At 54.2% G+C, this 22391-nt stretch overlaps 9 protein-coding genes across 9 annotated transcripts; 4 read left to right on the forward strand and 5 right to left on the reverse strand.

Annotated features, from left to right (window-relative positions):
* Positions 1-81: 81 nt before the first annotated feature.
* RSE1 (U2 snRNP complex subunit RSE1) lies at positions 82-4616 on the reverse strand (the record flags this gene model as incomplete). Its single annotated transcript, XM_076680437.1, has 14 exons — positions 82-263; positions 342-858; positions 933-1058; positions 1125-1331; positions 1414-1702; positions 1769-1981; positions 2050-2291; positions 2362-2774; positions 2838-3372; positions 3440-3633; positions 3702-3795; positions 3865-4044; positions 4107-4318; positions 4388-4616. The coding sequence occupies 14 exons, from the start codon at positions 4614-4616 to the stop codon at positions 82-84; spliced, it is 3633 nt and encodes a 1210-aa protein (XP_076532396.1).
* Positions 4617-4811: 195 nt separating this feature from the next.
* JCM15063_000615 (CCDC12/cwf18 family protein) lies at positions 4812-5608 on the forward strand (the record flags this gene model as incomplete). Its single annotated transcript, XM_076680438.1, has 5 exons — positions 4812-4927; positions 5021-5174; positions 5253-5315; positions 5373-5421; positions 5490-5608. The coding sequence occupies 5 exons, from the start codon at positions 4812-4814 to the stop codon at positions 5606-5608; spliced, it is 501 nt and encodes a 166-aa protein (XP_076532397.1).
* Positions 5609-5985: 377 nt separating this feature from the next.
* Positions 5986-7951, reverse strand: PRP9 (SF3a splicing factor complex subunit PRP9; the record flags this gene model as incomplete). Its single annotated transcript, XM_076680439.1, has 5 exons — positions 5986-6021; positions 6094-6191; positions 6280-6395; positions 6477-7035; positions 7126-7951. 5 exons carry the CDS (start codon positions 7949-7951, stop codon positions 5986-5988), a joined length of 1635 nt encoding a protein of 544 aa, XP_076532398.1.
* Positions 7952-8195: 244 nt separating this feature from the next.
* On the forward strand, positions 8196-10112 carry JCM15063_000617 (uncharacterized protein; the record flags this gene model as incomplete). The annotated part of the gene is made up of 9 exons (XM_076680440.1): positions 8196-8330; positions 8384-8440; positions 8515-8575; positions 8645-8866; positions 8931-9448; positions 9519-9718; positions 9800-9827; positions 9908-9967; positions 10074-10112. 9 exons carry the CDS (start codon positions 8196-8198, stop codon positions 10110-10112), a joined length of 1320 nt encoding a protein of 439 aa, XP_076532399.1.
* A 1110-nt stretch (positions 10113-11222) lies between these two features.
* Positions 11223-12328, reverse strand: JCM15063_000618 (uncharacterized protein; the record flags this gene model as incomplete). Its single annotated transcript, XM_076680441.1, has 3 exons — positions 11223-11238; positions 11309-11437; positions 11505-12328. The coding sequence occupies 3 exons, from the start codon at positions 12326-12328 to the stop codon at positions 11223-11225; spliced, it is 969 nt and encodes a 322-aa protein (XP_076532400.1).
* A 235-nt stretch (positions 12329-12563) lies between these two features.
* BUB2 (Bub2p) lies at positions 12564-13957 on the reverse strand (the record flags this gene model as incomplete). The annotated part of the gene is made up of 6 exons (XM_076680442.1): positions 12564-12717; positions 12808-13046; positions 13133-13329; positions 13400-13539; positions 13608-13759; positions 13826-13957. The coding sequence occupies 6 exons, from the start codon at positions 13955-13957 to the stop codon at positions 12564-12566; spliced, it is 1014 nt and encodes a 337-aa protein (XP_076532401.1).
* Positions 13958-13994: 37 nt separating this feature from the next.
* On the forward strand, positions 13995-17833 carry JCM15063_000620 (uncharacterized protein; the record flags this gene model as incomplete). The annotated part of the gene is made up of 6 exons (XM_076680443.1): positions 13995-14142; positions 14212-14469; positions 14536-14675; positions 14740-15859; positions 15934-16582; positions 16645-17833. The coding sequence occupies 6 exons, from the start codon at positions 13995-13997 to the stop codon at positions 17831-17833; spliced, it is 3504 nt and encodes a 1167-aa protein (XP_076532402.1).
* A 235-nt stretch (positions 17834-18068) lies between these two features.
* Positions 18069-19570, forward strand: JCM15063_000621 (uncharacterized protein; the record flags this gene model as incomplete). Its single annotated transcript, XM_076680444.1, has 8 exons — positions 18069-18333; positions 18426-18622; positions 18702-18711; positions 18784-18926; positions 18988-19100; positions 19168-19210; positions 19272-19425; positions 19491-19570. The coding sequence occupies 8 exons, from the start codon at positions 18069-18071 to the stop codon at positions 19568-19570; spliced, it is 1005 nt and encodes a 334-aa protein (XP_076532403.1).
* Positions 19571-19701: 131 nt separating this feature from the next.
* SLM3 (tRNA-5-taurinomethyluridine 2-sulfurtransferase) lies at positions 19702-21339 on the reverse strand (the record flags this gene model as incomplete). Its single annotated transcript, XM_076680445.1, has 6 exons — positions 19702-19891; positions 19960-20121; positions 20193-20373; positions 20451-20785; positions 20873-21099; positions 21160-21339. The coding sequence occupies 6 exons, from the start codon at positions 21337-21339 to the stop codon at positions 19702-19704; spliced, it is 1275 nt and encodes a 424-aa protein (XP_076532404.1).
* Positions 21340-22391: the final 1052 nt, after the last annotated feature.

Below are 22391 nucleotides of genomic sequence, written 5' to 3' on the forward strand. Positions count from 1 at the left end.
GTTTCGTGCTGAGACACAGACAAGGGAGAAGAAGAAGCGAGGATAAAACAACATTGGTTTTCAATGAGCACGTTTTCTGAACTACCAGGCGCTAGCGACGATTGTGTCTAGCTTTTTGAGAACTTCTTCAGGGGTTCGGTCGAGCTCTTGTGCGACTTGAGCTTGCTTCTGCATCGACAGGGTTCGGAATTGGTTGCACAAGTCTCCGTCGACGACCGATTTCACCGGCGCGAATGCAGACCGGTAGGTCAGGTGGTCTCGACCTGTGGGACCCGCGTAGAAGACAACGATCAGCGAGTGACATGGAGAGGAGTGATACAGAGGGACAGGGGAAAACTTGCCGACGAGAGAAGGCGCTTCCGAACGCAAGTGCATCTCGAGCGTCGAGAAAAAGTCAACGTCTTCACTCGAGACGAACGGTACGAGGACTCCAACAGTTCCCATTAGACCCGTGTACAGCAAGATGTCACGACCTCCTGCGACGAGCGAGACTTTTTGGATCGAAGTGATGATGTCGCCAATGTAGTAGTGCGCGATCAGCTGAGTTCGATGAGGTGCACCCATCAAGTAAGGTTTCTCGTGCAAGATACTCGCGCCGGTCGGATCATTGTCGACGTCCTCGCTAACCCCTGCGGGCAGACGGTTGACGAACAAATTGCCAAATTTGTCTCCCGCAGCGACCGTCTCGTAGTCGACCATAGTGCTCGCCGTCGTCCATCGAGGCGCAGTGTCGTCTGCGAATACCAGGAGTCGGTTTTCCGGAGCTTTGTAGACGGCATACGAGATGGATTCTTGCGCATCTCCAATCAACAGGCGAGAGCCTTGTGTGTTGATTGTCATGATCATGGACGAGAAGGACTTGAGCGTAGGGCAGGGAGAGAGCGTCAAATTTCCGGAATGATGTCAAGAGGTTGTGGCAATTGCGGGCTTACCTTGTTCTCTGCTTTTCTCAGCAGCTTCTTCTTGCCGAGGTCGTACAGTCGCAAGGCTTTGCCAACACCTGCAACGAGACGGCCTTGGAACGCAATCAAGGCTTTCGGGATGTCCTCAACCTCGGTCTATGTAAAAGATCATGGAGTCAATCCACGATGCTCGGCGAGTCGCAGAAGAGAGCTGAGACATACTTTGTGGAGCAACTCGAGACTCTTGCCTTCGTCCGTTACCCGATATGTGTTGAGCCAAGCCTGCTTGCAGGCTCGGGGTGCGAGAGACGTATCCTCGCCCGTTCCGACCACGAGGTAGATCTCGTTGGGTACCGAATGGAACGTGACAATGGCAGCCGAGAATGCAGCCTCGTTCTGAGTCAGATCAAGCTTGAACACCGTTTCGGCCTGTTGCCGCACGCGATAGAAGGGAGCGTCAGAAAATGACTACACATTCGCGCCAGGAGAGGCGGAGAAGAAAAGGACTTGCCGTCACGGGGTCAACAATCCTCACACAACTGCCCCAAGTTCCCGCTGGGGCTCGAGGAAGTCCAAATTCAGCTTGATCGAGGCTGAGCACGTCCTCGTCGATCCTGATCTCGGCCATTTGCAGGTCGGACACCATCTTTTCCATCGCTGGGAGTCCGAACGTGCGATGATCCGATTCGATCGTGTACAGGTGGCGAGAGTAGGGCGAAGTGAGCAGTTTGCGAGGTGTGTACGACAACGGAATCGCAGTCTGTTGAACTTTTTGGCCGAGACGGGGGAAGGTGAAGATTCTGTCGCGTCCAGGCGCTCAAGTCAGCAACCTGCGACAAATGTAACAGAGAACCGTAACAACTCGCCGAAGGTTGTTGCCAATCACACCAATCAAACCTTCCGGGCACAGTTCCGCCGAGAAGCTCCAGGCGTAGTCAAGAGCGTCAAAGATGAGAGGGGTGAATTGAAGGATGCCGCGGTAGACATAATTGAGCCAGGGACGAGACGAGAGCGCGAGAATGGCGGGAGAGCCTTGCACCGTGACACGAGACAGTTTGACCGGCTTTGATCCGAGGAAGCTGAGCGCAGACAAGTCCAAAAGGATCAGACTTCGTATCGGCATTGGAAAGTCTTACAAGCAGCTTACCGTGTCCGGGTATCGGTCAACTGTCGCGAGACCGTGTTGAGTACTGTCCTCAACAGGACACCGTTTGCGAGTCCAATGTTGACGAAAGTTGTCGGGTGGTACTTGTCGATACTCGAGTCGAGAATTTCAGCGACAATGATGGATGAAGGAGCGGCAGTAAGAGCTTGGAGCGAGAGCGTCTCGAGAGTCGAGTCGGGGTCGAGCGAGATAATTCGAACAGTCTGGTCCGCGCATCCGACGGCCTACGAGCACGCATGCACGACATTAAAATCAGACAGGCTAAACGCCAAGCAGGGTGCAAAGGGAGCTCACGAGGTAAGGCGTCCTTTGTCGTCCTTCGGGTACCTCGGCGACACTCATCGTAAGGATTTCGGCTCCCATAGGTCTCCTTTCCTGGTACTCGTTCAATTGACCATCCATGTCGAGCTCAAAGTAGACGATTTCGCCACTCGAGAGCCCAATGACTACCTGCCGTTGATTCGTCGTCGCCGTGACGATCGTGTCCCTACCGCCGACTTTCCATTCGTTGACTCGCTTGTCAGGCAGAATATGCCGGATACCACGCGGGTAGATCTGGAGGAGGGCATCATCGCCAAGCTGTTGAACACCCAGGGTCGGTGCTGACGAAATGAACCCGGTATCCGAAACTTCCTCGATCGTGTCACCGATCGACAGGACCAGAGTACCATTGACGAAGGAGAGAATAATGTAGGCATCGTACTCGTCTGTCCATCCAGTCGCCAGTCAGTCTTGATGGCTCACAGCTCGAGCGGCTGGGAAATGCTCACCGTCAGATTTGATTTTCGTGGTCCATACTGCGATGGGAGCACCTGGCAGCTCCGAGCTGACCGCTTCCATGACCTCGAGTCCCTGTCTCAAGATCCTGAGGGAACTTCTCGCGCCTCGTCCGCACGCCGTGTAGATCTGTGGGGTGTCTTCGCCGAGATAGTTGGCGACTTTCGCATCGAGGACGGGCGAAATGACCTCGAGTTCGTCGGCGATGGCCAAATTCTCGAGTGGTCGAGGACGGAAAGTAGCGATCGGCGTGAGGGGTTCGGTTCCGGCGCCACAGTTGTCGTAATCGGTCGAAGCGAACTCTTCCTCTTCGTCATCGTCTCCAAGTTTCTCGAATTGGTACAACCGGGGGTTGCCAAACTCGGAACCGACGAACAAGAATCCAGACTTGAGGATGCACAGAGAAGACGCGACGGGAACGGTGTCAAAGTACTTGATCTTGAGCGACTGCACTTCTTCCTCTTCGTGATCGATCGTGACCTTGTACAAATCTCCTTCCTCGCTTTGCAGCAAGAAGAAGAATGCCCCCTACGTTTTTCAGATCGTGATCAGCAAGAGATCTCGTAGATCCAACTGTCAGAAAAGAGAAGCGCACCCTCATCTTGTGCATCACAGCGCTCGTGATAATAACGCCTCGTTCAGGGTCCGACAGAGGGTGGCTTCGTTTCGGGATTGGTACTCGGTGCTCCTTCGCGCCTTGGTGCTTGTAGATAATGTAGTCCTCACAGCAGACCAAGACTCCGGAAGGACCATCGAATTTGTCCGTGTTGGCGTTTTGTCCACCAGGTACTGAAGAGAATGGACAGACATCAGTTCAAGATCCCTGTAGAGCTGCATGTCGCAAAGAAATGGCATACCTTGAACGAGAAGATTTGCTCGCGGATCCGTCGGCTCGCTCCATTTCCGCACAACGTGATTCAGTCCAAGGTCGAGCTCGTAGTACGTCAGCATCTAATCGGAACCAATTTCAATCGAGCGATCAGTTGTCGAGAACATTTGAGAGTGAGCGATCGTTTTTACTTTTTCAGCAGCATCAAACGCTGCACCCGTCGAGTCCTGATCCGATTCGGTGTAGTCGACTTCGAGTGCGGCAAAGAGCGGATTCTCGAAACCAACATCGACTCCGACGATCGAGTGAATGATCGCTCGAGGTTTGTGGGCTTCAAGTGGGGACGAGATGGTCAAATTCGCTTCCGAATCCTATTTGGACGGCTCGATCCCGTCAGTATGTGAGAGAACAGTGCGAAAACAAAACAGCGCACCCGGTTCAGGATGTACACGAGCTTGCTCTTCTCCATGGCGCCGATCATGAGTGCACGACCTTTCGGATCGGTCGCAATGTATTGGCCGGGCACGATCCTCCTCGATCCTGATCGTCCGTACGTCTCCTGGTGCAACTTGTTGAACGCGTTGTTGGCAGCATCGTATTCAAGTACGACGATGCGACCCGAGTCGGAACCGAGGATGATGTAGTCTGGCAATAGCGCGCGATTCAGCAATTGGCCGTAATCCCGACGACATGTTCAGGAACCCTGGTCTGTACCTTTGGTTCCACCGGTTAGTTTGAACGGTGCGACGGATCGGATCTGACCAAACGATTCCGCTTCGACGACACTGTCGAGTTTGCCGGTCTGGCCATCGGTCCTGACGAGTTCGAGTCGGGTGCCTCCTCGCACGAGTAGGATGTCTTGCTGTTTCGTGCCCGAGAAGTTGCCTACGCACGCGGCTGTGATCGAGGACGAAGCGAGCAGCGAGTGATTGTAGAGATGCATCTCTTGGCCACGGGAACACGGAAAGAGTGCGCAAGTCGCGGTCGCCTAGTTCGAAAGCTAGTCCTTGCGTGTGGCGGGGGGCGAGTCGATCGAGTGGATGAGGCTTGGGTTCAATCAATGTGGTCAACAGTTCGCGACGACGTTGATCTCGCGCTCTCGCTCTCGTTCCTTCGCGACTCTCGATCACTTTTACTCATGTCGCTGCAAGCTGCCGCAGACGCGAGGAAGGAGAAACTTGCCGCGCTCAAGAAGCGCAAGACGCTCCACGAATCGGGACAGTCGAACGCACTCGAGCACGCCGACACCGACCGGTAACCCGTTTTCCCCCTATTCGCATGCCTTACGCTTGCCGTTGTCCTTCGAGCTGATCTCATTCTCGATTCGCGCGCCACTCTGTTTCACAGGGCCGAAGTGTTCAAGTTTCGGAATTACGATCCCGAAACGGGTCTCGCGAGGAAACATGCCCGAACAGCAGAGGTGGAAACGGTCGAACAAGAAACGGATGGACTCGCAGATCAGGTCATTGCCCAGGACGAACAAACTCGAGCTCAAGAACTCGTGAGCAAACATCCCACCCGTCCTGAAAAGGCCCCCTCCTCAACCCCCGGTATTCTGACCTCACAACCTCGCTTGAAGGACTTGACAAATATTCAACCCAAGAAGGCGAATTGGGATCTGAAACGAGACCTCGACCGAAGAGTGAGATACTCATTAATGCTCTCCACCGAATCTTTTGCTGAAGCTCTCGCGGAACAGCTGTCAAAGTTGAAACCAAAAACTGAAGGAGCCATATCGCAACTGATCCGTGAGACAATCATGACCATTCGTCTCAAGGTGAACAAACCTGCTGACTGTACTCGGTTTGATATACAGGGAAACGGTTACAAGCGCAGAAATCTTCAGGTACCGAGACGGCCGGTACCGAGCTCGTTGCCGGTCTCGGTCAGGCTGGAAGGCGTGATGACGACGACGAAGAAGAGGAAGAAGATTGAACCCCCGATAGAAATCGGCATGTATATGTTTTGTTAGTTATTGTACTCTTTACCTCGGAGTGTCCCGATGAGCTTGTAATCGAGGTACTCTAGCAACCGATGCTTCCCCCCACGTGTCACCGGTCACTTTCATATCAGGCTGTCGGGGAGCAGGAGGAGAGGAGAACCCCTCGGGAGAGAGATGGACATGGCGTTGATTTCTTTCAAAGATGAACCTGTTTCCTGTTGTTTCTAGACCAATTGACCCAGAGAAGCTCGCGCGCAAAGATCGAATGTATCGATGCCGATCTTGTGAGTAAAGGCTGCGATATGCAGGTAATGTTTTTTTCCGGGATGGACAACAGGGCAAAGAACTAGGGAAAAAAAAAAAACAGTCACTACACAAGACCTTGTCGCTTCAAATCCTCGTATGTCTGAGACAGAGAACCGGTGTCAGCTCAAGAGTAATCGCAAGTGCGGGTCAAGAAGGGAGAGATTTCTTTTACCTTTCGGTTGTAGACGTTGCCTTCTTCGTCTTCGAGTTCTTCTGTCAGTTCTGCCTGACTCAATTCTGCTCGTCCTTCCTGTTTCAACTTTTCTGCCACTGTAGCAACCGGTCCAAATGTGATCGGGTCCTGGGTCAGTAGCGATAGGAGGAGTCTTTGCGACAAAAAGAAATATTGGGTACGCACATGCAATCGCATCCTCGATCCTGGTAATCTCGTGAAAGTGCTTCGTGTTTGGTAGTCCGAGAGCTCGCATTCCGAAAGCATGTCGCGACTCTTGGAAATGTCGCTCAAAGTTTTTCCTTAAAAGAACACTCGATCGTCAGTCGGGCAATCCGCGAAAAAGACTTCGACCCAATTCTGGGGAGAGGGAGAAAGCTCACCTTCCCTGGTAGACGTGATCCGAACAGATCTCGCACTTGTACTCGACTCCAAGCCCGTGCAGTTTGTACAACCAGTACGGGATCGGTTTGCCGTCCCAACCGAGTGGCAGTTTCAACGGGTTGTAAATCCTGCCTTCCTCGTCCTCGTCTCCATCTTCTCCAGTCCCGTTCGCACCACTCTTGGTTTGAGCCGCTGCTGCCGCGGCGGCAGCTTCGGCAGCTTCCCTCGCTTCGAGTTCCTCAATTTCGGCCGCTCGCTCCTTGTCTGTCAACGCCGCACGTCGTTCCGTGTTGGACAACGTGTCGACCAAAATGTGCGACAGCGGTCCCGGGGGCACAGTCGATTCCGACACGAGCGATCGAATCAATGCCTCTTTCAAAGCCAACGCTCGGTTCTTCTGGTGTCGCAGTTGTGCGAGTGAAGCCGATGTTGGTGGACCTGTAGAACTGGTCGAGGCGGGATCTGAGGAAGAGGAAGCGAGTTTGGCCGCAGCTTTGACATGCTTCTTGCCAGTCAAGTGGGCAGTATACACTGTCTCCTTGGTGAACGATTTTTGACCTGATCCCTCCCAATACAAGCGAGTTGAACATCGTTTACGAGACTTGAGGCAAGGAAGGATGGCGAGAACCGCCCAAGGCAAAGACTTACAGGCAGCACACCAGATCCCTTCGCTCTCCTTCTTGTTGTCGCCATTCGATCCCGCGTCACCGTTTTCTTGTGTCGATTCTACCTGAGTCCACCCGGGGACCTCGCCCTGATCCCATTTTTGGGCAAAGTCTCGATCTGCGTCTTGCAGCACCTGATCGAGATCACCGAGGGGTACAACGCGTTCGTAAAAGCTCGACAAGTACGACAACAGTTCGGTGAGGTATTTCGAGTATTCGGGAGTCGATTTAAGTTGGAGCGAGAGGGAAAAGGTCGTCAAGGCTTGCAGGAACTGGAGGTACGACAAGCGTTTCCAACCGCCAGCACTCGCGGTACCACTCGAAGACGCGGGTGCGAGGTTGTTCCACTGGTCGTGCAACTGGTGCATGTCGAGGTACCTCCCGAGACCTTCCTCTCCCGTGAACTTCTTGTCCAACCATTCGGGATCGGCACCTTCGAGCGCGGCAAAGTCGACGTCGCGATCGCCAGCGACCCTGACGTTGTTCGTGTCGGGGTACTTGCGGTGGTAGTCCTTGACCTTGGCGAGACGCTGGTAGAACTCTGCGAGGTCACCTCCCGCGTGTTGGCCGGTCAACTGGTCGATCTCGCGCGTGCGATCCTCGTTGGTCGGTTCGAGAGCGTAGTGCAATGCATCCGAGCGGTGCACGATGCGGTTCAAGAGGTCGGACGCGCGATGCGAAGTCGCGAGGCGGTCGCGGTGTGGAATGACCGGCTGCTGCAGCGACAGGAGCAGCTGCGTGAGCGATCGCTCGTACAAGTCTGCATCCTCGGCAAGACTGCGGGCATCCTCGATGATGCTCGAAGACATCACTCGCGAAGGGCGTGGCGGGCAGACAACAAGTGGAGGAAAGGTGAACGATCTCTCTTCGCCTGCCTCTCCCTCACCCCCACCCCGCGTGCGCACTCTCACACCATGTCGGTCAGTCGAGCCTGTCTACACCCCTGTCTCTTCGGGGCCGCAGGCCTACGCGTGGCCGGTTGCAGGCGTCGTCGAATTCCCATCATCTCGCACCGACTTGTGCGACCCGAGCATTCGACTAGACGGCCTCGGGATGGTTCAGGCTGCAAGCTGTGGTCGCTGTGGATCCTTGCGCGTCGGAACCAAGGGCCAGGAACGTGATGCACGAGATGACGAGATGGGAGTGACCGCACGGCCAGCTGCCACCCAGACTTCGGATAGCACTCGGGTAGACCTTCAGTGACCGAGCCAGGTACTGACGAGACTGTGATTCGCAAACAGATCGACACCACGAAAGACAGCAAACTCGTGTTCGAGACATCCGAGTCCGTCTCGGTCGTGCGTCTCGCTCCTCGTTCCATCGCCTTGCTTGTAAACGATGCTTACCTACGCGATTCCAACGAGGACCACAGGCTCCCACCTTTGACGCCCTCGGACTCAAGGAAGACTTGCTTCGCGGAATCTATGCCTACGGTACGCCCTCGACCCCTCTCTGTTCGTGCTTGTTCCATATAGCCGTCCTCACGCCAACCTAAATCGCAGGTTTCGAAAAGCCTTCGGCCATTCAACAACGAGCGATCCTCCCCGTCACCAAAGGCCGGGATGTGATCGCCCAAGCCCAATCGGGTACCGGTAAAACCGCAACTTTCTCCATCTCGATGCTCCAATCGATCGACACTTCGGTTCGCGAGACCCAAGCCCTCGTCCTGTCTCCCACGCGCGAGTTGGCCACCCAGATTCAGAGCGTCGTGCTCGCTCTCGGAGGTGAGTGTACCTCGAGCGATATCTGTGACCCGAGCCTGACAATTTCGCGTCGCACATCTGCTAGATTACATGAACGTGTCCTGCCATGCATGCATCGGTGGAACCTCGATCGGAGAGGACATCCGAAAACTCGAACATGGTCAACAAATCGTCTCGGGTACTCCCGGGCGAGTGTTTGACATGATCAAGCGTCGTCACCTGCGCACGCGCAACATCAAGATGCTCGTACTCGACGAAGCCGACGAGTTGTTGAACCGTGGGTTCATGGACCAGATCTACGACGTGTACCGCTACCTCCCACCTCAAACTCAAGTCGTCGTCCTGAGTGCGACCCTGCCTCACGACGTGCTCGAGATGACGACCAAGTTCATGACGGACCCGATTCGAATCCTCGTCAAACGTGACGAGTTGACCCTCGAAGGGATCAAACAGTTCTTTGTCGCGGTCGAGAAGGAAGATTGGAAATTCGACACGCTGTGCGACTTGTACGACACCCTCACGATCACACAAGCCGTCATCTTTTGCAACACGCGTCGAAAGGTCGATTGGTTGACGGACAAGATGCGTGAAGCCAACTTTACCGTGAGGATTCTCTTCTCTCGTACTACTGAAATCTCCGACTGAGATCATTCGTCTTGATTCTGGTTGCAAGGTTTCGGCGATGCATGGAGAGATGCCGCAGAAGGAGCGAGACACGATCATGGGAGAGTTCCGCAACGGATCGTCGCGCGTGTTGATCACGACCGACGTGTGGGCGCGTGGTCTCGATGTGCAGCAAGTCAGTTTGGTGATCAACTATGACTTGCCGAGCAACCGTGAGAACTACATCCACCGTATCGGTCGTTCAGGACGGTGAGCCCTTCCTTTTCCGAATCCTCGATATATGACGCACGGTATCTCTGACACGTCTTGATTTGCGTGTGTTTTCCTCAGTTTCGGACGCAAAGGTGTCGCGATCAACGTAAGCGAGAAATAAAAAATCAAACCTTTCTGTATGTTTTCGAACCGAGGGACCTGACCAAAACACTTGAATGGGTACAGTTTGTTACGACTGAGGATGTCAAGATTTTGCGAGATCTCGAGCAGTACTATGCCACCCAGGTGAGCTCGTCTTTCCCTTTTTCTACTTCTGTGTCGGACGCTTTACCGCGTAATCTCTGCGAAACATTTCATTGACGCCTCTCGGTTTTTCTGGCTGGTCATGTAGATTGATGAGATGCCAGTCAACCTAGGCGAACAATTGTAAAACGAAAGCAGAAGAAGGGTAGGTGGTTCTATGTAGAAAAATGTTTTTGAAAATCGCCATCTCGATTGGGAACCAAACGCAATCTCGAGAGAGGATCATTCAGTCTTTTCCCAAGATCGTCTCGTGCTGCCCTGTGTACTTTCTCCCTTGGAGTATCTACACTCTGATTGACCTCGTCGAAAGAAGGAAACAGCACCTCGTCAGGTTGTGAGGGTGAACAGAGTACCATCTTTCGCTCTCCCAAAGGGAACCACTGATGGTTTTGAGACCCCGATCACCCTCCTTGGCTTCCAAAATTTACCGCCTTTGCACAGTGTTCCACCGAAGGACTGTCTAATCTATTATTTTTCCGCCTTAGAGTTTTAAACAACTTGCTAACCTTTGTCCAAGAGCTGTCCAATTTGTACATTTTAAGTGCACCTGATCATCTGGTCGCCACTCCAATAGTCGGGAAGCCAGAAACTGTCGGCATTATCGAAAGATCAGGTCGGAGAAAAGTCACAGCTTGCCATCGTTAGCTTGATCAATTTTTGCCACGCGTCTCAAAGCGAAAGGGAGCTTGGCATGAGAAGACGTTTCGAGGCGGCTCCTTGATTCGTTCGACGTATTCCTCACATGGCGTAAGCTGTACCTCTCGAAGCTTTTGCGAACCTCGCGAGCCAGCTTGCTGGAATAAGGTTGCGTAGATTTCGTTGACATTCTGAAACGGAGACGAGATGTGGAGAGAGGGGGAAGGAGAGGGATGTCGAAGAAAGAGAAGACATCGGGATGCGGTGCGAGCGCTTGATGATTGAGCATTCGAAAAAGACATCGATGCAAGCTGCGAACCGCTTCCAGTCGAAAGTCTACCTTGAATCTGATCTGGATCCTCTCGATCTCCAGATTCTTCATGCAGGGGATGTGTCTTCATGACAGCGCGTACGGAGAAGTGCTACGGAAGAATGCTACAAGGGAATCTATCCTGCGCGGCGCGCCGAGCTCGATACTCTTCCTCTTCCTTTCCTCGCCGTCATTATCAACATTGTCGTCGGCATTCACGGCGCATCCACGCGGCTTGCAAGCATCTCGGCAGCAGGGGCCTCCCAGCGGACGTGTTGCGGTCCAGGCGGTTCAGCAATAGCGATCACTGCAATTTCGAGAATCAACTTGTTCAGCTCAACAGCTAGCGCGAGTGACTCATGATAAGGAGAACCCACCTCTTGAGCTTCATGCGTCGGTCCAACATTGCCTCGGACATTTTCCCTTCCTTCTTGGCGCGTCTGAGATCGCGCGTGTCCTCCTCGGTTCCAACATACTTGCGGCCACCTCGTGCCTGAAACTTGAGACTACAGGTCCAAGGAAAGGGGGAATCAGAAAGGGTCGATATTGCCTCGGCGTGAGATGCAAGCTCACATGTTGTCTCGTTCTTGAGCCGACAAGTCACCAACGATCGTGAGTCCGTTGCCAGGTCCCGTCTCGGACTCTTTCGTCTTGATCCCGTTCCTCTCGTTGTACTGCTTCTTTGCTTTCGAAACGAATTCGCCTTGCATCGTGATCTTCCACCGTTCGGTTTCCCCTTCGTCGGTCCCGTCGCACCTCAATTCGAGTTTGCCTCCCGCGACGACATCGAGTCCGAGGTACTTGCCATACATGTTTTTGAGGACAAACTTGCCGCCAGAAGCTTGCGCGAGTTCGATCGTCCATTCTTCCTGTTGACCTCTCGCTTCTCGATCTGCCGTCACCTGTCCCACTTCGTCCGAAGCGAGGAACTTGCCACTCCCAGATCGAAACGTAACCCGGTCGTTCGTGTCGGGAATCCTCGTACACACCCACACATGATGAACATCGGTAGGTTCTTGATCCGATTCGAAATTCGTCGGGTGATCCTCGACGAGCGCTTCGAGTTCTTCTGGATCGAGGTGTGCGAGAGAAGTCGAGGCGATTGCGGCCGAGGTCGAAGAGGAGGTACCGGCCGCAGCAGGCGAGGGGAGTTGAAACGGATACACTTTGCCCGTGGTCGGTTGCAACGCGAGACAGACTCCGCTCGACGGATGTAGCTCTGTAGGACCCATCGTGATGTAACTTGGACCCAACAGGAGCGAGGGAGACGGCGCGGATACCCATCCCGAAAGATCCTCTTCGGGTTGAACTCCGCCGGTTGCGCTAGAGGTCGAGCGAGACTTTGACGAGCGCTTCTTCTTGTGCGAGGTCTTGTCCCCTTTGAATTTGAGGCCCATGATGTAGTTGACGTGAGGGGGATGAGCGACTTGTGAGGAAGAGATTCATCTGCAACAAAACAGCTGTGGCGCTCCTCCCGACACGATGTCATCGCAACAATATCAACAGTGTAGGAAAGAACGATGTTGCATGGTAGAAACGAATAGACAAGGACTGCGACAGGAAAAACAGAAACAAACACCACAAGATGATCCGCGAGTGAGACGCTGCGGTCGAGAGCAGGTCGTCATATCTTCACAAGGGCAGCTCTGACTTCCAATCGTCATCCCAAGGGTGTCTGACGACGGCGCGGTACAGCTCCGGTTTGAGGTCCCCGAGGAACTGTACCACGAGCGGAATGATTTCCTTTGATCGGAGCGGAGGAAAAGTTCGCAAGATCTTCATGGGCCTGGTATCGTTGCAAACCCGACTTTTGATCAGCCAGTAGTTCCGATTTGCGCGCTTCGGAGTTGCGTTATCAACAAGGAGCACTACTCACGTCTTACTCTCGAGGAGTTCGCGCCTCATGATCCACAGTTGCGCGACGACGCACAGCACGTTCAATCCACAACCGAAACTGAGGAGAAAGTCCCACAACTCGAGCACCTCTCGAAGAGGTGGGGTCGCGGCGCAGAACGTCATGATCGAAGGAAACGCGTAAAGCTCGGCCGTCAATTTCGAGCCTTGCAAGTGAGAAGACAGGGCTGGATCAAGCGCCGACAGACACTGGTCGACAAGCTGTAGTGTGCAGCTGGATGCGTCAGGATCGAGCCCCGCGAAAGTCGAGGCAAGGGTTGGGCAAGGGAAAAGGAGAGAGGACAGACCTGCAGGCCGTCGTGCACACCGACAAGGGTTGGTCGCACATATCTCGGAGCTTGGTTCTCGATGAAAGTCGTGAAGCACGCCCACGCTTCGAGCTGCGAGGGCAGGACATACAGGAATGGCGCGGCGAGAACATTACACCCTTGGACGTAGGGGACTGTCGTATCCACCGTTGACAGCTTCTTCTCGGCAGCTAAATCTACAGTTCGAAAATGTCAATCGGTTCAGCTGAATGTCTGTCGGGTCAAGCGCTATCGCGGGATTTTCACCAGTCTGGCGCCAGACGAACGCTTCGAGACATCGCACGAGCTTCTCCTCGCCGACCTTGTCGAGAAATTCTTGGTCGGTCGCGAGTGTCCTGAACGTGTCGTTGCGGATCTTGGAGAACATCCGGCTCGGTTCACGTGAGCTGGAGGGGAGCAAAGATCCCGAGGCGTGAGCGCGGTTCGGTAACAGAGGCCCAGTAGCTCGACTTGCATGAGGTCGTGGTAGGCATCGGCGTCGAGGAGTGGATGTGTGTCGGTCTGAGCAGGTGTCGGGATCACATGGAGGTGCAGAAGGAGCTCCCACACGAGAGGCCGCAGCGCGGACCCCTCGTCTCCTTCGGGTAATCCTTCGAGCAGAATGAGCTAGCCCCGCTGCAGCTGTCACTTCTGTATCGACCGATTCTCGGAGTATGACAGAAGTAGACTGACCTCGCGAAGCTGGGAGAGCCGGTCGGCCCTAGGGTCGACGGGCGGGGTGGTGCCCCCGTCAAAGTCGAGCAGGTTGCGAAACCTGATCGCCAGTCCAGGACGCTGTTGAAGATGCTTAGCGCTCCCGCCCATGCTGTGTTCGTAGACCGGCCTGCGGTGATTTGAGGAGATGGTGCATGAAGGAGCAAGTGGAGATGTCGCTCAACTTGAAGTCGACGCGATCACTCACCTCTCGCACGCCTGCTCGGCTTCGACTCGCAACACTGCTGGGCGGAATGAGATCATGCCGGATACCGCCCTGCTAGACTGTCAGCCCTGTACGTCGATCCTGCCTCGCTGCACCGCACCGTCGCGCTACTCATGTTTTTTGGAATTTCGGTCTGCAGGTCTCTCGGTTCACGAACAGTGTGATCACCTTGTACCCTGCTCGAGCTGTACCTCGAGCTCGCGATCATGCACGTACCCTCGACAGAGCAGCCTCGCTTCGATGTGGGCAGATGTCCCGTCTTCTGGCATTCAACGTTGGCCAGAATACCCGAGGTTGACCCGGGGCGGCATCGGATCGGGTCGACTCAGACCAGTCAAGAACGGGCGAGGCGTAGTCGACGAATTGGAATGGGAGCCGCTCGTTGATCAAAATCAGGGTAACTTGGTAGTTTGCGTCTAGACAGGCCTCCCTCAAACTCATTCTTGGTTACGACTTTCCCTAGATCTTCGCATCAAGCCACACGACACGCAAGCACGTACACTAGCACCGTCATCAATTATTATCGACAATGAAGCAGAACATCTGGACCTCGTCGGAGATCCAGTACCTCATGTGAATGACAACCATCTCCTGTCTGGCCTCGTGAGTAGCAATCTTCTATCGTCAAAAGTGGTACGAGTTGCTGAAACTCTTGCCCCTCTGACAGCATTCCGCACTACCCGATCTGCCTTTACATCCAACTATTTTCCTCAATGCTCACCTTTCTGCTCATCCACCCTTGCCCAAGTCACGCATCGCAACCGCTTTCGAACCTTCAAACCTCAATCGCGGCAACTGCATCGCTTCGGCCCACTTTGGACCATCAACGGAACAGCTAGCAGTTGTATGGAGAACGGGAGACGAGCGGTACCTTCGGCCGACCGCAGTTGCATGGGGAACTCTCAACGAGCATGCTGCAAGTACGCGCAAGGGAAAGTCTCGAGCTCTCGATCAAGACGAGTCGGTCGATGTGGTCGGCGTCGGCAGCAGCGGGTGTGATCCGTTGCCGCGTCCTATCTTCACCCATCACACCCCGATTCACCAACTCCAGCTCGCATCCCTCGACTCGAGCGCCCTGTTGCTAGGTGTGCAGTCTCACACTTCGCTCGACATCATTAACCTCGCTCTCCCGACTCCATTCGATCCCGGCAAAGTCGTTCCCCCTACGATCGAATCGGTCACCTCGTTCTCTATTCCTCGTACGACCATAGCAGACTTTGCTCTCGGCGGAATCTGTCAAGGCTATGGTGAACCTGGATCGGGATTCGTCGTCGATGTCGAGGGCAACTTGTTCGGGTTCGGACTCGACGCAGCGACTCGGTTCAATCGCTCTCGATCTCAACCTGAACTGTTCTCGCTTCGAACCGGACCGAAAAAGGGACAGGCACGATACAGTGGATTCTCGAGAGTCACCTTTGGATCGAACGGAACAAGGAACGAAGCGATCGTCGCAGTTGAAGATCAAGTCACTCTGCACGATCTGAGATCGCCGAACGCTGCGCTCGAACTAGTCGGTTCTCAAACTCTATCGAGATATCTACCGTACGGCACGAACGCTCCTGCATTCGTGACTTCGCTCTTGTCGCGCTCGCCTTCGACAAGGTATACACCAACCTCGATTCACGCAGTCTGCACGACGAGGGATGTCATTTGGATCGACGACAGAATGGTAGGAGATGCCAGAGACGGCGAGGTGTTGAGGTGGAATCATGAACGAGTCGGGGTAGAAAGCAAAGGAGTTGATCGAACCCTGTTCATTCAAGAATTGCCTCCTCTCGATGACAGCCGTACGTGTGACTTTCTACAGGAATGGCTCGAGTGTCAGGATTCGTGTTGACATCGCTGCGACTGAAATCCACAGATTCGAGTCAAGCGAGCGTACAAAGGATAGCACTTGCATCGAGACTCAACCCGCACATCACCATTTACACGATGGGTCTCGATCCGACACATTCCCCAAAGTCGCTCCTCGATCCGTACGACATACCCGCTCCAACCACCGGGTTCAATCGTGTCGGATTGTCCATTTCTCGAACTGTTCGGGTAACAGCAAACGCAACAGAAGAAACAGAGAACGATGCGATGCGAGACGACCCCAACGAGAACGAGGAGCAAATCCGCAGGCGCAAGTTTCTCGAGAGGATGATCAAGGAGCAAGAAGCGACTGCCATGCAGGACAATGCATGGAGGTTCATCGAAGTAGGGATGAACGGGCAGGTCTTTGAACGGCTCGTGAGCCCAGTCACAGCTATCGCAGACTCGCCTGGACAGGAAGTTCTTCAAAGTGTTGCGGTTGAGAATTCGGACAAGACGAGCGAGCTGAGGGCGCAGCCAGAGGTCGAAACGATCAGGCTGGATATGAGCGCGGTCATCGAAGCAACAAGTGGACTCGCACTCGCGGGCGACAGTCTCGCAAGCGAAGATCTGGATCGTGAAGGAGCTGTAGCAATCCTGCGTGCAGCAGTTGAGGAAGCGAGAGAGATCGAAAGTGATGTCGGTGCCTTGACTGCGTCAGTTGAACCTTGTTTCTCCATCATTTGCCTTGAGCTTCACTGAAATTCCTCTCCTGCAGCTACGAGTTGGTTCAAGTCTCTGAAAACGTCGAGGCCGAGCCGTCTCCTCCCTCGGATTCTGAGCAGGAGGACGCCCAGATGGCTCCAACAGCTCGATCTCCAGCGCGAATTGGAGCCTTGCCCCGAGCTTCTGTATACGTGCTATCGCGGGATGAGCTAGCTATCCCTCCTCGTGCTCCGACCTACGCCTCTTCGCTCGACACCCTTTCCTCTAATTTGGGCATTGCGGCTGCCGCCTGTGTTCAACCGTTCAACACATCCTCGACTTCCCACTTCAATCTGTTCGCTCCGTTTCCGTTCTCGCTTCACAACAAGATCTCGGATCACGCCGATCAGCTGCGTCAGACATACAATGTCACGGACCTGAGTTCGGTTGCGTCGCTCGCTTGCGATCGGGTTGCTGCCGATCTCTCGCTGAGCTCTCGTATCTTTCTGCCGCGACCGATCGAGCCCGACGAACCAACCGACACCCCGAATCAACCTCAACCTGCTGCGGAAGAGCCGCCACCCGTTCATATCTCGTATCTCAGGCCCAATGTCGCCCACGATTCGGTCGCTTCTGATGAGGACGAGCCGAGTCGTCCATCGTTCAACTACAACAAGCGCAGATCGCGCAAGAAGCCAAACCTCAACAGTAGAGGTGCGAGGCTGTTGTTAGCCGAGTGGCACGTCGGCTCGGATCCACGGTCGTACGCGTGGTCGAACCCGTATGAGGCAGAGAAGGAGCAGGACGACCCGTATTCGCAATTCAGTCAGTCTCAAACACAATCGCAACGCAGGAAGGACAAGAAGCGCAGAGGATACGACGACTCGAATAAGAGCAGTAGCCAGAGCCAACCGCCAGCGTTGTCACAGTCCCGATTCGAGTTCCCGTCGTCGTTCCCTGCACCACCGTCGAGCTCGCAAACGTACTTTCCATCTTTTGGAGCTCCTCCTGTACTCAATGTCGTGCATGAAGAACCGGCTTCCTCGTCGCAAGATTGGACTCAAGCCGCGGCAACTCAACCCGTCATCTCCGTCACCGGTCCGGCCGGCGATGGAGCTTCTCAACCTCGACGCGCCGACAACGTCTTTGGTGGTGCAAACAGTCAAGTCGTGCCGGGTGCATTCGGAGCGAGGAACAGCGTCTCGAGCAAAGCGAAGGAGAAGGAGAAGAAGAAAGCAAAGAAGCGCGTCTCGGGATTTTGATTCTACTGCATCTTTCAACACCTGTATACTCGTGATACTTGTCCCTGTTGCCAATGAATAGCGCAATCATGTCCTCAGAATCGAAGAGTGCAATCGGCGAGTCATGTAGTCAAAAGCAACACCGCATTATTGACATTGCACTACTTTCGCTTATACCCTTCGAACGCGCCTCCGCTTCAGCCTGCAGTCTGGACACTACAGTCCTGTCTCGAAATCGAGACAGCGTGTACCAGCCATGCCACCGACGCGTTCGAACGCCGGGAGCGATCGATCAACTTCATCAACAGGCAACGATCTCGTCCTGAATCCGGAATGGAACGAGTGGGTGTACGAGAACCGCAACACGATCGCGGCGCTATCAGCATCGTTCTGCTCGACCGTGGCCGGGTTTCCTCTCGATTCCGTCAAGTCGCGCTTGCAAGTGAAACGCTATTCTTCGGTACTCGATTGCGCGCGACGGACTTATGCAGATGAAGGCGTACGAGGTTTCTTCCGAGGAGGTTCGTCTGGAAGTTCTCGCTACCCCTTGAACAAACGCGTAGAAACTCTGTCACTTCCGATTGACATGGGTTGATTCCTCTCGATGCGACAGTGACGATCCCATTGATCACGATCACGCTCGTGCGGACAATCAGTTTCAACATCTACACGGGCACGAAAGAATCGTTACAGCGGAGAGGGTTGGTCAGGCCGGACTCGGTGACATCGACTGCGGGTGCAGGGTTCCTCGGAGGTGCAGCATCCGGTTTGCTGCTGAGTATCGGAACCACCGCGTTTGAATTCACCAAAGTGAGTCAGAATCACTCGTCCAGCAACCTCATCGATCGAGCCTGACACGTCGTGGCACATTCTACCTTGTGCTTTCCAGATCAAACTACGTTCGTCCTCAGTTTTTCACGGCCACTTTCCTGTTGCGAGCGACTGACTTGGCCTCTCGATCCGACGATTAGAATTAGAATATCTGATCGCGATGAAGAAAGGAGTGCCATACGAGCCACGAGGGACAATCCGCGGATTCTTGGATCTGTATCAGGCCGGAGGCGTGAAAGGACTTTATACGGGATTCCGGTTACATGCCATGCGTGACACTCTTGTAAGTTTACCAGCTATGTATCTAACAATGACCTGTGCGCTCATGGTCGGGTTGTCGCTAGGGAACCGGTTTCTACTTTGGAATGTACGACGCGTCGCAATTGGCGATTCAACGCAACGCAGACAAAATCGGCAACCCTCCACCAATATTCACGACGTTTGCTTGCGGTTCTGCGTGAGTCGGCTTGGTGAATTTGCACAGATAGGAGAACCCCGGGAGCCCTAACCTTTCGAGTTCGCAGGGCTGGAGTTGCGTCGTGGGCACTCGTTTATCCAATAGATCTCGTGCGTCGGACTTTTCGTCACATCAGGCCGCTCAAAAAATTGACTAGTTTGCCTCTTACAGGTCAAAGCCAAAGTACAGCGCAACGCGCTCGCAGATGCTCCGTACGAGCGACCTTGGCATGTGTTCCAGCGTTTATCGGCGGGAGGTGTTCGCAAGTTGTATCGAGGGTTGGGTATCTCGGCGGGACGGAGCGTGTTCACTCACGGACTCCTTTGTGAGTCCTTCTCTCGAATCGACGCCCCTTCATCGAGTTGACGGGTCCGTATTGCACTCTTGCAGGGACAATTCTCGAACAAACCAGAGGTTCAATCATCCGAAGGACTGGGCATTCCTTCATTGATGATTCGAGAGAGCAATAGATTGCCAAATACCGCTTATCTCTTGGCGACTCCATTCCATGCTACGCAACAAAGGAAAAATGTTTATAGTACTACAACAACAAGCAACCCTTTCGTACCTTCCTTCTCTATTGCATTGTACTATCGGACCATCAAGCAAGCGCTGCATTAGGCATGCTAGGCATGATTAGAGAGCCTTGTTCGTCAACGTCGGCGAGAGTTTTGATGCTTGCGATTGTTCCGCCTCCGAGGCACCACTCGCCATCGTAGAGTGCAACGGTCTGGCCCGGTGAAATTCCGAGGATTGGAGATGCAAGGTCAATCTCGAGTTGACCTTGTGAGCTGTATTCGGAGAGCAGCGAGACATGGGTAAGCTCGGGTAGGTAGAAACTCGAGTTGACGATACTGACCCTCGCCGTACGACGCAACTCGCTAGCGAATTTGTCGCGATCGAGCGGGCTTGAGCTTGACACGCGACGCCCTCTCGGCTTTCCAATTGCGGTGGAGGATGAGAGGGCGATACGAACGCGAAATCCTTCGTCGTGATTTGCGCACAGCGAAGGAGTGGCGAGCTGTTCCAAGTATCAGGCTCGTACGCGTTAGCATCCGTAGCGCTGATCTTGGGACGCAGAACCGAAGTCACCTCTTGGGCACGACCACGACGGCATTCCTCGCTACATCTTTGCGACCGACGAAGAGCTTTTCAGGCAAGCCTGACAGTCTCGCGCCCTCACCGACCGTGTATCGCCACAGCCCATTGTGACGACCGAGCACCTTGCCATCAATGTCTTCGATGTTGCCAGGAGATGGTTGAATGTAAGAGTCTATTGGCCAAATCGCAACAGAAACAAGTCAGCGAGAAACTCCTTTTCGAACATGGCAATAGAGAGCTTGAACTTGCCGAGAAAGCCACTGAAACCTTTTCTGATTCCAACGAAACAGATCCCCATGCTGTCCCGCTTGTCCTTCGTGTGCATGTTCCACTTGCTCGCGAGGGCTCGAACGTCTTCTTTCGAAGCAAAGTTGCCGAGCGGGAACAGCGTCTTTCGAAGCGCAGAGATCGGCGAAGTTGACAGGTAGTGAGACTGGTCCTTGTTGATGTAGTTTGCTCTATACAGAGCAGGTTCCGAGGGAGAATGGGGTGCCGGCAAGAGCCGAGCGTAATGCCCTGTCGCGATCCAGGCAGTCGGGTCTCGAGCAAGTAAGCGATCTGGAAGGGTCCTGAACTTGATTCGTCTGCTCCAAGCATAGATGGTCGACATCAGCGCGGTCTCACGTGTGACAGCAGGATACTCTCGGAGAGAATGGAAAAGTAGGGCGCACTGATTGCAAGTTACATCGGGATTGGGGGTCAGACCCTGCTCCCACGATTGAAGAGCCGGTTCGAACACCTCAGACCAGTACTCCTTCGACAGGTCAATCAATTCTGGCTCGACTCCGCCGAGGTTTTCGCGACAAATTCTCTGAACATCGCTCCAGTCCCGTTCCCACTCGCAACCTCCTGACCCATTCGCTTCATCGAGAGTTTCCCAATTCCGCATGAAGACTGGCTGCTCAACGAGGACGGCTCAGACAATTTCACTAGGCAGGTGTAGCCAGGGAAGACATACCTTGACATTGTAACCGCGCTCAAGGAGCAGCCGAGCAGCCACACTCGAGTCGACTCCTCCGGACATACACGCATACACTTTCGTGCCTTGGCCCGGCTCGCTCCAGGATGGTCTAGCCACTGACGGCGAGGTATGGACGGACCGAGAACATCGGCTAAGTGAATTTCGGGAAAGGCGCATCAGAAGCTGGGAAGAGATGTCAGGACGGCCGGAGACGGGCTCTGAGCCGGTCGTGCAGTATCGAGAAGCTCAGAACGATCTTGATGTGAGAGGCATTCAGTAGCGTATTCGAGGAAATTCGCGCGCGCGCGCGGCGGCGCTTCGTTTGCCGCATCATCGTACGCTATTCGATCTGCTGATCAATCTAAGAAGGCTCTACCGCCTTGTCAATGTGATCCTGTGGGCCGAGCAGCGCAGAATGGTCCGCCCATCTTGCTTCCCCCTCGGATCCGGATCCGAAGACCGCGCATAGCCGGTATGCATACCACCATCTGCCGACAAACGCTTGCCGAAAACACCCTGAGACGAAGCGTAGGACAGTACGATTGTCGCTGTGCTGAGACCTTCAGGACAAGCTCCTGTGGCACGACGTAGCCAACCCTTTCTCACTTGCCAACCACGTGCACAGTTCTCCCACCTCGACAGCGTTCAGCTTCGGAACTACGATGATTCAAATTGCAAGACTGTCAACAGAACTCGTTGCTCGTCCTTGAATTTCGACAAGATGGTGAAAAGCGTCCAGTGATCTCGGAAAGCTCTGTAGATAGCCGTCTCTTTCCACTGCAATTACAGACCGCTGACCTGAATAGAGCGCGACAAGTATGGCCGTCCGAACGTTCGAGCCCTTGAAAAGCAAGCATGCTTGGTCCCGCTTCCCCTAAACCGGCTCAAACCGGGATAGATGTCCATTCCTGTGCCCTACCTTTGAGAGCTTGCCACCGTCCGCGTGCGAAATCGGCCCACATCAGAGTCCATGTTAGCATCAGCCTGGCATAGATAATGGTCGTTGAAGCTTTTTGCGAGGGGCGATGCGCAAAGAGCCACCCGATTTCGAGCTGTGGTGTTGGATAAAGCAGTCCCCCCGGAGCCGCCCCGAGAGGGTCACAGAGTATCGTAGAGACGCTTGCCTTGGGACCCGTGCAAGGGTCTGACGTGAGTGGAGTCTTGCGAAGCGCTCAGCGAACTTGCGCTCTCCAGAATCGACAACCCTCGGTTTCCCCCCATCACCGTCG

This window comes from Sporobolomyces koalae, assembly GCF_050403365.1.
Source record: "Sporobolomyces koalae JCM15063 DNA, S_koalae_JCM15063T_v1_ctg38, whole genome shotgun sequence".
Lineage (NCBI taxonomy): Eukaryota > Fungi > Basidiomycota > Microbotryomycetes > Sporidiobolales > Sporidiobolaceae > Sporobolomyces > Sporobolomyces koalae.